This window comes from Xenopus laevis, chromosome 8S, assembly GCF_017654675.1.
Source record: "Xenopus laevis strain J_2021 chromosome 8S, Xenopus_laevis_v10.1, whole genome shotgun sequence".
NCBI classification, from domain to species: Eukaryota; Metazoa; Chordata; class Amphibia; order Anura; family Pipidae; genus Xenopus; species Xenopus laevis.
The window spans coordinates 13,486,581-13,500,961 of NC_054386.1; the positions used below are offsets into that span (position 1 = coordinate 13,486,581).

The 14,381-nt window shown below is 42.5% G+C and overlaps 1 protein-coding gene across 1 annotated transcript in view; it reads right to left on the reverse strand.

The window, feature by feature from the left end:
• The window catches only part of samd4a.S (sterile alpha motif domain containing 4A S homeolog), a gene marked incomplete at its 5' end in the record, with an annotated part of 75,956 nt that extends 68,136 nt beyond the window's left edge, over window positions 1-7,820 (reverse strand). The window contains 1 exon segment of the mRNA NM_001096514.1: window positions 7,364-7,820. Coding sequence (NP_001089983.1) covers window positions 7,364-7,559 — 196 coding nt within the window.
• Between the last annotated feature and the right edge of the window lie 6,561 nt (window positions 7,821-14,381).

Here is a 14,381-nt window from a genome sequence, read left to right on the forward strand (position 1 = left end):
AGTTCTTGTGCACTTCTGTCTGTGCCCTATTCATATTATGGAGCAAACGATGTGGCAGTAGTATGCACATGTATCAGCAAATGCTCCCAAAATTTCTGTCTCCCCAATCTGACTGCATTGTAGTGCTTAGGACAGTAGGGATGCATTGAAACCTGTACCAAATCCAAAGCAGAGCATGGGATGTTTGGCTGAAGCTTTGCATATGCATATAGTGGTTAGAACATGGTTCATCATTAGAACCAAAATCTTAGGAATCTGTTTTTGTCCAATTGAAAATTATATATTGGGACAATCCTTACAGAAAAGAGAAACATACAATGAAAAAGTTGAATCCATGTACATTCCTAATAACATTAGAAATACACACATTTGCAAGAAAGCCAAAGTATTCAGTGAAATATATCGTTATGATTGAACAGAGCAAATAAATTTAGTTGTGTTCAGAATAATAGTGTGTTTAAAAAAGTAAATAAAGCTCAAAATCCTTATAATGGATTTTATTTCCATAAGCACAAATGCATTGGGAACACTGCACATTCCATTCCAAATCAAAACATGAAGAAGAATTTATCAAATTTGTGTAATTCCTTTACAGAAAGTGAAGAAAAGGGAATATTAGACTGTTAAAAAGTAGAAGTCTGCATTCTTCTTTACAAACTCAAACATTAACTGTATAAACTGAAAAAATGTTTCAAGATTTTGCTTTCCTTTGAATCACTGAACTTATATTTAATTGTAGACGTTTCTGAGAACTGCTGCACATCTGTGTTGTATGGAGTTCACCAACTTCTGGCACCTGTGACATTCCACAATTATTCTGCATTTCTTGGTTTTGTCTCAGAAACAGCATTTTTGATGCCACCCCACAAGTTGGATTGGATTAACGTCTGGGGATTGGACTGGCCACTTCAGAACGTCAGTCTTGTTGGTCTGAAACCAAGATGGTGCTTGTTTACTGTTGTGTTTGGGGTCGTTGTCTTGTTGAAACACCCATTTCAAGGATATTCCCTCTTCGGCATAAGACAACATGACCTTTTCATGTATTTTGATGTACTGAAACCAGGGCCGGAACTAGAAGTAGGCACGTGCCTAGGGCGCAAATCTTGGGGGGCATGTACCTTTAACTGCTGCCTACCCCTGTCTGGTCTGTCGTTCTGTTCCATGGGCTGCTGCCAGTGGGCATGTGTGCTCACATATGCACGCACACAGTGGAGGGGGGTGACTTGGCTGGCCGGGTTGGCCCGGCCCTGATTGAAACTGATCCATGATCTCTGGTATGCAATAAATAGGCATGAGAAACATCCCCATATAATGATGCCTGTGTCATTCTTCCATGTCTTTCAGGTTTTGGTTGCCATTTTAAAGAGACCATTTAGCTGAGCAGTCTTCATCATTTTCTGCACTTCTTTATATGTTTTCGCCTCTCCAACTTTTTAATCAAATTATGCTATTCTTCTAATCAATGTTTGGAACAACTCATTCTTCATTTTTCAGAGAGAAATACACTATAACCAGCATGCACAACATTTTCTGCCAGCCTTCCTTATATAAGGACCCTAATTGACACCTGTTTTTCCACAGAATGAATGACCTCACTAATTGAACTCCACACTGCTATTATTTGGAACAACCTATTATTATTTTGAACACTGCTATTATTTTGAACAAGCCTCAAATAATGCTTCAACTACAAGGAATCAGCTGCATACATGTCATGTCTGTTGGGTTTCTATTACTTTACTTCACCTACTAGTAAATTATTTGCCATGTAGAAATATAATTTCTACCAAAAACAGTGAATAATCAGGCTAGTGATGTTGGACTGCTATTATTCTGAACACAACTATGCACCTGTTTTACAAACACACATACACACTCCACAATGGACTACAGGTATAGGATCCCTTATCCGGAAACCCAATATCCAGAAAGCTCCAAATTACGGAATGGCTGTCTCCCATAGACTCCATTTTATCCAAATAATCCAAATTTTTAAAAATGATTTCCTTTTTCTCTGTAATAAAACAGTAGCTTTTACTTGATCCAAACTAAGATATAATTAATCCTTATTGGAAGCAAAACCAGCCTATGGGTTTATTTAATGTTTAAATGAATTTCTAGTAGATTTAAGGCATGAAGACCCAAATTACAGAAAGATCCGTTATCCGGAAAACCCCAGGTCCCGAGCATTCTGGATAACAGGTCCCAATACCTGTATTAGAAAACAGGTCACAGATCGATAATAGTAAGTAATTGATAAAAGTCTTTATTTCTGGTGAACTATCTGAAACCAAATGGACTGAAAAAAGTGTAGAAGGATTAAACTTTACATTTCAAAAGTAGAAAACTTTTTTCAGTTCATTTGGTTTAAGATAGTTCACCGGAAATAAAGACTTTCTTCAGTTACTTTCTATTATCGATCTGTGACCACTTTTCTAATATCGAAGTGTAAAGTTTCAATTTTCACCTTCTTAGGTCTTTCTAAAGCAGCTCGGGGGGGGGGGGGTCGCTGAATCTAACTGTTATAGATTGATACATTTAGTTGATACATTTTTTCATCTTTTTCCGTTCTGACCTCGATTCCCGAGTTTCATTAAAGGCATCTGTAGATACAATAGTTGATAATATTCCTAAAATACTGTTGAGAAATGTATCAACTTATGTATCAAATTGTAACAGTCCAGAATCTGCACCTGGATTACTGAGCTGCCAGACTGATTCACTAAATACAGGTACATTAAACCTAAACTTACATTTTTGAAAACCAATACAAATAAAAGATGGAAAGCAATTGAAAAAAAGTCATTATTTCTGATAAAAAATCTGAAAATCACTCGACTGAGGAAAAAAAAGTGTTTTGGAGGTGAACACCCCCTTTAGGGCAGAGACACACATGGAGATTCGGGGAGATTAGTCGCACAGTGACAAATCGCCTCTTCTTCTGGTGACTAATCTCCCCCAACTGTCTTCCCGCTGGATAGAAAATAAATTGCCAGCGGTTGGAACTCATGTCGCTTTGTTTTCCGAACTCGCCCGAAGTAGCCTCACGAGGAAACTTAAGGCGACTTTGGAAAACAAATCGATCCGAGTGCCACCCCCGCGGCGATTTAGATTCTAGCTGGTGGGAAGGCAGTTCTGGGAGATTAGTCGCCCGAAGAAGAGACGTTACTGGGCGACTAATCTCCCTGAATCTCCACGTGCGTCTCTGTCCTTAATGTTTTCCCCTCAAATGATTCAGTCAAGCAGCCCAGTAATCTAGGTGTAGCCTGTTACAATATTCTAAAATAGTGAAAAATTAATCTTTAATAAAGTTTAAATGGTCAAAAATAAAAAAATAGAAAGCAACTGAAGAGTCTTTATTTCTGATATGTACATGTATGATTTGAAAACAAATGGACTGATAAAACTGTGTTACAATCCCATCAATATTTTCATGTGTAAAAGAACTGGGAACTTTATTTCCAAAAGTAGATCAATTCATAGCCTTATGAGTACCCAAGTGCACAAAACGCATAAGGCTATGTATTGAACTACTTTTGGCCTGAAATAAAGTTCCCAGTTTTTTTACAAGCCTGTCTGTGGGATCTGTGAGTGCCTGCCATTTTTCTTTTGGTTGAATACCAACACAGTTGGGCCACACATGCCTAGATTCAGTCTAAAAGACCATCCTGTTTGCATCACATGGGCATGTTTGAATATTTCATCTGCGGATGCACCATGTCCATGAGTACAAGATGCACTGGCAGATACAGAGGTGAAGATGAGATATGACCGTACGAGTGTATGGCTATTCATATGGTACAGGTTCATCTGGCCAGCAACCTGACTGGTCAGACACCACACTGGTCAGCACATATATAATATTGGAAAGTCTATTTATATAATGTCAAACTACAGGAAATTTTCCCTGTAGATGCTTTCTCCCCAAATGGTAGTCCAATTTTTTAATAAATTTAGAGATCTTATCTATTCTGTCATGGTCATATAGAGTCCACCTGCTGAGGAACCACTAAAAGGGGTAAATAAAGAAGGTCACCTAACAAAGACACTTGTATTTGCAGACAACAGATCAGTTGCACAGGGGGACGAGTAGGAAAACACCATATATTTATACACAGAGTAAAGGCCCCCATACTCGGCCCGATAAAAGCTGCCTACAGACCGAGTTGGCAGTTTATTGACCCACGTGTGGGGCCATCCGACGGGCTACCCCGATCGATATCTGGCTGAAAGTCGGGCAGATCTCGATTTGGCAGGTTAAAAAAAAAAAAATGCATTGAGGCGTGTTTGCGGTCCCACTATCCGACCACCCGTATCGGATCCATTATGATCCCATTGTTGGGCCCTAGGGCCCACAATCAGATCAGCCCGATATCACCCACTTCAATGTGGGCATATCTGGGAGAGATCCACTTGTTTGGCGACATCGCCAAAGGAGCGCATCTCTACGTCTATGGCCACCTTAAGAGTGGGATAACAGAGTCCACTAATCTTTGCTTCATTTCTGAACACACTGGTCAATGATTTCTTTTTGACACTTCTATAGGCCTGTTAAAGCAATCAATAGAGCAATCAATTATTACACGAAGACCTGGAAGATGGCTGCGGTGAACTGACATCCCGGAATCGGCGCAGAGGGGTGAGTATAAAGTTAGGGGCATTTACCCCGAAAGGGCAGTAAGGCTGGTGGGGAGGAGGGTGTCTATGTTTTTTTAGTTATGGGTTGAATTCTGCTTTAAGCTGATGGAAAGGTTCACTAGAGTTGGCCAATGTATGGACAGCTTTACGGGAAAGAATTCAATAATAGACTCCTTTCTCGGAGACAACTCAGTGTAAATATGCAAATAAGAGTGTGGGTGTTAATTTTGTCTCACTTATTCTTGTCTCAGAGTAACAGACAAGAGCAGTGTTATTCAACTTTTTTTTTTTAGTGTACTACATGGAGACGGGATTACTGTTATTATATAGAAATTTATGGAGCTGTTTGGCCTGTGGGTATCCAACTGGACAGCACTGGACTTGAGGAAAATACAACCCCTTACTGTTATTCTTAAAGGTATACTGTCATGGGGAAAAAAAAATTTCCAAATGCATCAGTTAATAGTGCTGCTCCAGCAGAATTCTGCACTGAAATCCGTTTCTCAAAGGAACAAACAGATTTTTTTTATATTTCATTTTGAAATCTGACAGGGGGCTAGACATATTGTCAGTTTCCCAGCTGCCCCAGTCATGTGACTTGTGCTCTGATAAACTTCAGTCACGCTTTACTGCTGTACTGCAAATTGGAATTATATCACCCTCTCCCTCCGCCCCCCCCCCAGCAGCCTAACAAAAGAACAATGGGAAGGTAACCAGATAGCAGTTCCCTAACACAACATAACAGCTGCCTGGTAGATCTAAGAACAGCACTCAATAGTAAAATCCAGGTCCCATTGCGACACATTCAGTTACAGTGAGCAGGAGAAACAACAGCTTGCCAGAAAGCAGTTCCATCCTAAAGTGCTGGCTTTTTCTGAAAGCACATGACCAGGCAAAATGACCTGAGATGGGGCATACACACCAATTTTATAACTAAAAAATACTCTTGCTAGTTCAGGAATGAAATTTTTTACTGTAGAGTGAATTATTTGTAGTGTAAACAGTGTAATTTTGAAATAAAAACAACATCATAAAAATCATGACAGAATCCCTTTAAGTTCTTCAAAACATTTTTGCTCTGTTCAGTGCCGGGCGCTCTAGGCAACCCAGCCAACTGCGTCACCCCTCATTGTGCATACAAGAGCTTGTCAGTGCATGGACTGAAGAGCATGGGTGCATGGTATGCGTGTGTGCATGCACATTAGAGCATATGTCATCTATACAGCAATTGCTGCCACAGGTGGGGGACAAAATAGTCCAAACTAGGGGAAGGCAGTAGAAGAGGTACATGCCTGGCGCCACTCTACTTTTGCACCCTAGGCACATGCCTTTTCTGTCTACCCCTAGTTCCGGCCCTGAACTTGTTCCCAAAAGTAATAGAAAATAAAAGCAAACACCTACTTATGAGCCCCTTGAAGCGGAGGGTGTCATTCCTAGAAAGCTATACGCAGAATATTTCTGAAATGTAAGTCATTGTATCCACCATTTGCCTAATGTGCATAATCAACTTGCAAATGCATGCATGTACTTTTGTTAAGCTCAGCAGTAAAACTTTTCATTTTGCTGGCTTATTAATCACTAGTAGAGGTACAGTGTAGATCTAGCCTAGCTCATATAAAACAGCTGCCAGATCTTGTAGGCTCTGCACTCTAATATGGAACAGCTGGAGAAGGACCCTGCATTCTCAAACACTGGGGGCTCTGTTGCGTATTCTGCAGCACTCAGGCCTATAGAATTTCACCTATCACAGAATACAACTGATAGACTTTTCTGCTGTTCAGACTTTGCCTTTTTATCATTGTGTCCTCAGTAATAACTACCTTATAAACAAATTCAATACATATATTATTGTTAAATAGGTTTACAGTGCCATATAATGATGAAAGGCCATGTTATTAATGCTCCATACAGAAAAACTGCAGCAATTTCACAAACTGCAATGACAGAAATATCCATACGACACAGGCAAGAGAATTATGGAATCATATTATTATGCAATTCAATCACATGCTGCAAAGAATGAGGTCTAACACACTAATAATATGTATATGCTGCATGTGAATTGAAACTAACTAGCCACGTTGCCAAAAAGCCTGGAAAAACCAGACTCTACGTGACCTGACTTACTTATTCCACAGGAAACTGCATGAGGGAGGGAAAGAAAAAAAAAATCATTCATGCTACTGTAGTTGAAACAGTGAATGGATCGCGAGAGTGGAGGAATGCTTATTAAAAACAATAAAAGGGATGTCTTGTCTGTGTTACAAACAAAACATTCTGCTGCTTACTGAGATATGTGGTCAGATGAGCAATTGTTTGTAACCCTCCAAGGACCAAATGCATCAATAATAATGAGCTACCACAAAGTTGCGAATTTACAAGTCAACTAATCAAATCAATTAACCCTATCGTGGATGCTTGAGGCATAATGGTAGTCTTTTTAATGAGATAGAAAGCGGTATCCTAATCCTTCTTTCCATTTTCTACTTTAATTTACAAAGCATGTATGAATAAAATCACAAATGTACTTGATCAAAGGTTACTGAGCAGCATAGGACTGAACATTGTCATTGCTTCTTATCATGGATTTAGTAGGCAATGCAGTACAGGCAAAGGGTTAAAACTGGTCTGCAATGCAGAGTGTATATATGTATAACCATCACTTTATTGCACCTGGCCACTTCTTATAATAGCAAAACCTTGAAAGCGTCACCCCACAACTTACCAGGATTGTTGGCTTCTCCTTCAAGGATGTGCAGTTCTGTACAATCAACCAGAGAATGCTCCAGGCAGATCTGTAGGAATCTGGCTTGGGTCCTGCTTACCCTTTTGAGGAGAGATAGAAGAGCAACAGTCTGCTCACACTCGTTCCAGCCTTTAAACCATCCAGAAAGCATTCCCACTTGGTCTCGAAACATCATGATTTTGGAGAGGTTTTCCGAATCCGAGAAAAAGTTTCAAGATCACCACTGAGAATATGGATTATATTATGGGTTTTTACTTTTTATTTTCTTCTTTTTTTGGTGGCTCTTTGATAGAGATCACAATAGAAAAATTGTAGGAAGCATTTTTTGCATTGGTAGTGTGGACTGCTGTTACTTTATTAATGTTGTTCCAGATCTCCAGTCGCCTGGTTTGCTTCCCGGACCCTCCACACCCGCATTCCAAAGCAATGCTCACAACTGCAAAAATAAAAGAAAGGGAAAAAAAAAAAAAAGAAACCACTGTGACACACCATAAGACTAAACCAGTGACTCAACAACTTAATACCATCCTTAATAATAGCAAATAAAGTCAACCTTTTTCTGCAGGTTCACAAAACATCTCCCTAATATAAAATGACGATGATTAAACACACTGGTTTCTAACCACAGACGCACGAGGGCAAGAAACAGCCAGTGGGTATAATGGGCTGGTTAAACTTTTCCTTTTTGGTGCAGTGATTAAATCAGATTTCACTACGTGACCATCAAACCATAATTTCCTTTTACACGGGGCAGGCACCACTGAAAATTTCAGGACAGCGGCAATACGAGATTGGCATTTAAAGTGATATCTTTTAGAGAAAGACCCCCAATTGTCGGCATCTATTTAATACTACACGAGTCGAGAGGTTTCTGGCAATAATCAGATCAGAAAAACTAAATTGTGAAAGTTATCCTGGTTGTGCTTTTGTATATGTGGATCAGCTGTGCTTTTAACCCCCCTGAAAATGACTGCACAGAAAATGTTTTAATACTGAGATTATGAGACAAACACAACAGAAGCTTGCGTATCCAACCTTGCAGTTGTTGTTGGACTACACATCCCAGAATCCCTTGACAGCGTGTGTGCTGACTTCCACTTCAAGAAACAGTTGGCGAGCCAAAGATTTGCTATGGCCATAGACGCAAAGATTTACAAACGATTTTCGGGCCGTGTGGAGTGTTCCGCCATTTTTCGCGAGACGTCAGTCGGACAGGTTAGAAGATTTCTGCCGGCTACGATAATATCTCTGCATGTACTGCCGATCTGACGACATCAGTGGGAGACTGTCACCAGCTTTTGTCGGACATAACTTTGCTACGATTGCTGTCAGGGGCAGAACATCGGCTGATCTGTTCTTTTTACTACTTTATTTGATCTGAAAGGTTAGTGGCAGCCTGGCAGGTTGGGAGCTGGCACTGAACGATCGTTCGTCCGATATGAAGGTAAATCTGCACGTCTATGGCCAGCTTAACAGGCAGGGGTACATTCAGATGACAGTTGCGTATGTGTAAGCGTCGCTGCTGCAGCACTGCTTGGGATGAAACAGTATCATTCGCTGCTGCTTTACTAGCTGTCTCCAGGCAAAATGTATATTTAGAGAAATATAAAATGTGAAGTCCAACTATATATATATATATATATATATATATATATGACTAAGGGTGAATCAAATATCTGTCAGGAAAGTAGAAGTCCCCCCATCCCCTGTACTTCCATGCACATAAGGTAGAAAGTAACTCCTACACTTCATACAAATGTGTTCAATTGCCAATTGGAGCTACAACTCCAAGCTGCCACAGAACTACAGTTCCCAGCAAGCCCTGAGAGAATCTTGGGACTTCTAAGTGAAAGGCAGCAGCAGAGGGGTGGTTGTACCCAGAGGCACACTGCAGTGAAGAGAAGCTGCAGGAAAGTGGGAAAAGTCAACAAGGCACAATACCCACAAGGCTTCACACCACCGGCCGCGATTAACAGCCAGGCAAAGGTTTACCTTCCCCAAATGCATGCTGGTGCCGCTCCTCCTGCTCATGTGCCTCGGCCGAACTAGACGAGCTGTTGCTCTTCCTCCCTGTGCTTTGCCATGTTGAGTTGCAGCATCTGAGTCGCGCGCGCACACGACTGTAAAGCGCCAGCCCAGGCTTCCCACATGCTAATCATTATCATAAACCATTACGTCATGGGCTCAGCAGCGAGAGACCTGAGGGAGAAGGAGGGGAGAGGCACCAAAATAGAGAAGGGATCACTGGGGAGGAGCGGCTCGCATTCCTTCTGCTGATGCTGCTGCTGCGGCCTAGTCAGGCACTGAGAGGGGAAACCGCAGAGGACACTGGGTAGGGTGGGCTGAGGGCAAGTGGAGTGATAAAACCCCTCAGCCCACTAAATGTTACTCATAGTTTCTCATATTTACTGGAGTCAAGCTATCCGACTGTTTCTGAGCAGCAGTCAAGCTATCAGACCATTTATTTCAATGCACACAGTCGGGGGTGGAAAAAAACAAGAGGTTGTCACTATAGGGCATATTTATCAAAGAGTAAAGTTAGAGACAGGGCCGCCATTAGAAATCACGGCCCCTGTGCATCGCCCACCCAGACCCCACTCCACAAAACAGTTAAAAGACCACACAGACATCAGCGCTAAAAAAGATAACCCCCACATACACAAGTTATAAAAAGCTATTGAGGGTCAGGGCCCCCCTTGTAAGTTAAAAAAAACTGTGGTGCCAGGGCCCCCCTTAAAAGTTTTTTTTAAAAAATTGGTGGTCAGGGCCCCCCTACAAGTTAAAAAAAATTCGGCCCCAAAGAATATTTTTTTTAAAAAAGCATTGGTGGCAGGGGCCTATAGAATATTTTTAAATACTACATTGATGGCCAGGGGATTATAAAAAAAACACACATTGGTGTTCAGAGGAATTGAACTTGTGGCTTCAGGACTTCAACTTCGCCTCCTTTCATGACTTTGTGTCTTTTCACCATTTCAGGACTACAATTTCGGCTGTTTTCGTGACTTCGGGTCTTTTCAGGACTTCGGCTTTTCGGCACTTCCTCATTTCGGGGGGGGGCCAGGGTGGCAGCCTAGCAACAACTAATTCCAACACTGACTAAAAATTTTGGGCCAGCCTTCATACAACTCATAATTTCCCCATTAGCAGGCCCAGACTGGAAATCTGTGGATCCTGGCAAATGCCAGAGGGGCTACTGTAACATGAAATAGACAGTCACTATTTATTGGACTGGTGGGAGGCTGTTTGGGTCTCTTTGTGCTTGAGATGCCCGGGCCTATTTTTGACTCCTGGTCCAGGGCTGCCTAATAGTCCCTTCTGAGAGCCCAGGTCACATGCTCTTTAGTCCCTGGTTTCTCATATATATCTTGTGCTGGGGTGCCATTAGAAAGCTGTTTTGTCCTTGGGAGTCTGTACGAGGTTGATATTTAAAACTCCACGTCTCATGTGCAATAACGCGCCCACTTACAGTTGTACCATGTGCCCCTCCCCCAATCTCAGCCCTGTGCGGTATCCTTGGTAGTTAAGAGAGTAATACATAGTGCAAAAGAAGCTCTGGCTAATGTTGGGTTGGAGGCACCGATTGAATAAGTCACATTCCAGTTAATCTGAACCCTAAATATGACTGAAGGACTGGTTATTTAGGGAAAAAACTATATGGTAACCAATGCAACACACCAAGCTTCTCACCTCTTCCAACCACCGCCATTTTATTACTCTCGGATATCATCGGCAATTTACGTTTCCCTACCATACGCGCCTTTGTATAGGGTCGGCCATTTTTGTTTTGGGAAAAGTTCATGCGCATTGATCAATCTGCACTCTAGCGCAGTCATTATTTATCGGGAGGACTGTTTGACTGCAGTCGGCCATTTTCGTAAATTGGAGGAAAGAGTCAAGGGGGGCCCGGCTCTTTCGAAAATGCAGCACTGCCGGATCCCCCTTCGGGCCCGGGACATTTGTACCCCCTGTCCCCCCCCGATGGTGGCCCTGGTTAGAGATCTCCACAGTCTTCTAGAGTGAAATTCCGCCACTATCAATTCATTTCTATGGGAGTGGTGGAATTTCACTCTAGAGGACTGTGGTGATCTCCAACATCACTCTTTGATAAATATACCCCAAAGTCCCCCGGCCAAAGTCAATAAGGAAATCCTCTTCATCATATGTCAAAGTCATGTTTAAGTTAATAATAAGAGTAGCATTACTGAACAATACCCTGAAGCTCCTTTCTGTGCCCTGTCCATGGCCCTTATTGTCCGCAGGGTACGTGTGGCCTAATATCCCCCCCCCCCCGGAGACGGCTGCACTTGGGTTTGTCTGCCTTCCGCTGTATCAACCTGCAAGTTTTTATTTGGACAAAAACAGGGGGGGCCAGGAGGTATAGGGGCCCCATGAGGCCCTAATTCATATACAATTTCAATAAATATTGGAGAAACAAGTCAACCTCTAAACATTTTGGGGGCCTGAAAAATAATTTGCTGTGGGGCCCAGTAATATCTAGTTACACCACTGATCCAGGTCATGGTATATCTAGTATAGGTTAATCTAAAAACAACTGGACTTCATTGATTACTCAGCAAGTCCAGTTGTTTTTAGATTTACCTATACTAGATAGCTATCAAAGAGTGAAGTTAGAGAATACCACAGTAATCTAGAGTGAAATTCCGCCACTCTCCATTCATTTCTATAGGATATTGAAAGGCGTATTTATCAAAGGGTGAACGTTCACTTTCACCCATTGATAAACACTCTTTAAAAAATCCCACAGAAATGAATGGAGAGTGGTGGGACTGTGGTGATCTCTAACTTCACTCTTTGATAAATACAGTGATATGAAAAAGTTTGGGAACCCCTCTTAATTCTTTGGAGTTTTGTTTATCATTGGCTGACAGGGCCGGACTGGGAGTAAAAAGCAGCCCTGGCAAAAAAATCAAAGCAGCCCACACATAACTGCGTGCTGGTCTTTTACTTACATACACGCATATTTCATTTTATATATACATATATATATATTATATAGTGGATAATGTACCCCCTACTGTAATTTATAAAGATATTATAAGTCTCAGATGAGTTATGTGACCATATAAAAGCATAAGGCCGCATAACTCTGAGGTGATCACATATCTTTATAAATTAGGGGGTACATTATGAATTATATTTTACAGCAGGGGTGTCCAACCTTTTGGCTTCCCTGGGCCACATTCGAAGAAGAAAAATTTTCTGGGGCCGCACATGAAATACATAACACTTTTTATTTCTAAAAATAAAGGAAATACACAGAAATGAACTACAATACCTGTGCAGTAAAAAAAAAAGTCTAAAAAATAAATGAATATATTTGAAAATATGCCTTTTTCAAATTTTGCAAATTTTTCCACGATGCAAAATGGGACAGATTTAACCATCACCAGGGGTGAAACTGCTGTACATAGGGGCCCAATAAGGCCCTAATAACTGTCTCTACTGCTATTTCCCTAGGAATGACTCAGTTCATCAAGCAGCTGGCACAGGTGGAACGCACCTTTCTGCTTTAAATATCCAACACTGAGGCATAAGGGCCAGTGGCGGAACTACCGGGGGTGCGCAGGCCCGGATTTGTGGAAAGACCACCTAGGCCCGGGCCGGATTTTAGGGGGCGGCATGCTGCCCAAGCACACCCACATTGGTTCAAAAGCACTGGGGATGTGCAGGAGATACAATAATTTTTTAAATTTCCCCATTGCTCCAGTCCCAATGATGAAAATGGGCATGAATAAAGGGGGGACAGGGGTGACAAAAGGCAGTGTGCCTAGGGGCGCCCACTATGTATATCCGGCCCTGGGGGTGCGAGCGGGCCAGGGCCGGCACCCCCTCAGGGCCCCCCGGCAGCGCCACATGCCACTGAAATCCCCACTAAAATTTGGCCGTACGGACGGGGGCGGGGCCCAGCTGCGCGTCACCCACCCTCTAGAAACGCTACTGATAAGGGCCCCATAAAACAAATAGCAAGAAGTGAACTTATAATGGGACAGGATGTCAGGATTTGGGGGTGTTGTACTTCAAAAACAACAGATTTCCATTACAGATACACTTTACCCGTGGGCAATACAATGTTCTCTAAGCAGGCAGTAATTGTAATACATATTGTAGGAGACACTGAAGGAACTAACTAATGACCCTAACCCCCCCACCACCACCACTCCCAACATTCCAGATGGGAGATTTTCCCCTGGACCTCACATGCTGACCTGACAGATTTATGATGCAGAGCGCAGGGGCAGGCAGTCTCTCTCTCTTCAAAGGAGACGAGTCACGTGGCTGTGACGAGAGCCTTGACATCTCCACAAAGTTGCAGGGGGAGGGGGGTGTGCCGTCACTGCTGTGGAGCAGCAAAGCTCCGAAGCAGAGTCTCTCTCTCTCTCCATATCATTCGTTAAGTCTCCACCAGCGACGTGAGCAGCACCAGCTGGGCCGCATGGATCCCCATCCCGGGCCGTGGGTTGGACACCCCTGCCCTAAACGGAGCAGTCAGAGGCAGGGAAAGAGATGTGCAACACTTATCAGTAAAGCCGACTTCTCCTCACTCGCTCTCTCTCCCCCCTCCCTCTGGAAATAACTTCTGCGTGCGCACATAAACTAAGTGAACTGTGCGCTCCTTGCTGCTAAAATATAGTTTCCTTTTAATAGCAGATAAGTGCAGCGCCCGGCCCACTTCATCACAGGATAGAGCGGCCGTTCGGGCAAATGCCCGAACGGACAGATTATCAGTCCGGGCCTGTTGGCTGAGCTTTCAAAGTAGCAACTTCCATGCCTTATGGAAACTGCTTCAAATCATCCCGTAGATTTTCGATGATATTCAAGTCGGGAGACTGTGCCGGCCATTCCAGAATATTGTACTTCTCCCTCTGCATAAATGCCTTTGTAGATTTCCAAGTGTGTTTAGGGCCGTCTTGTTGGAATATCCGACCCCTGCGTCACTTCAACTTTGTGACTGATGCTTGAACATTATACTGAA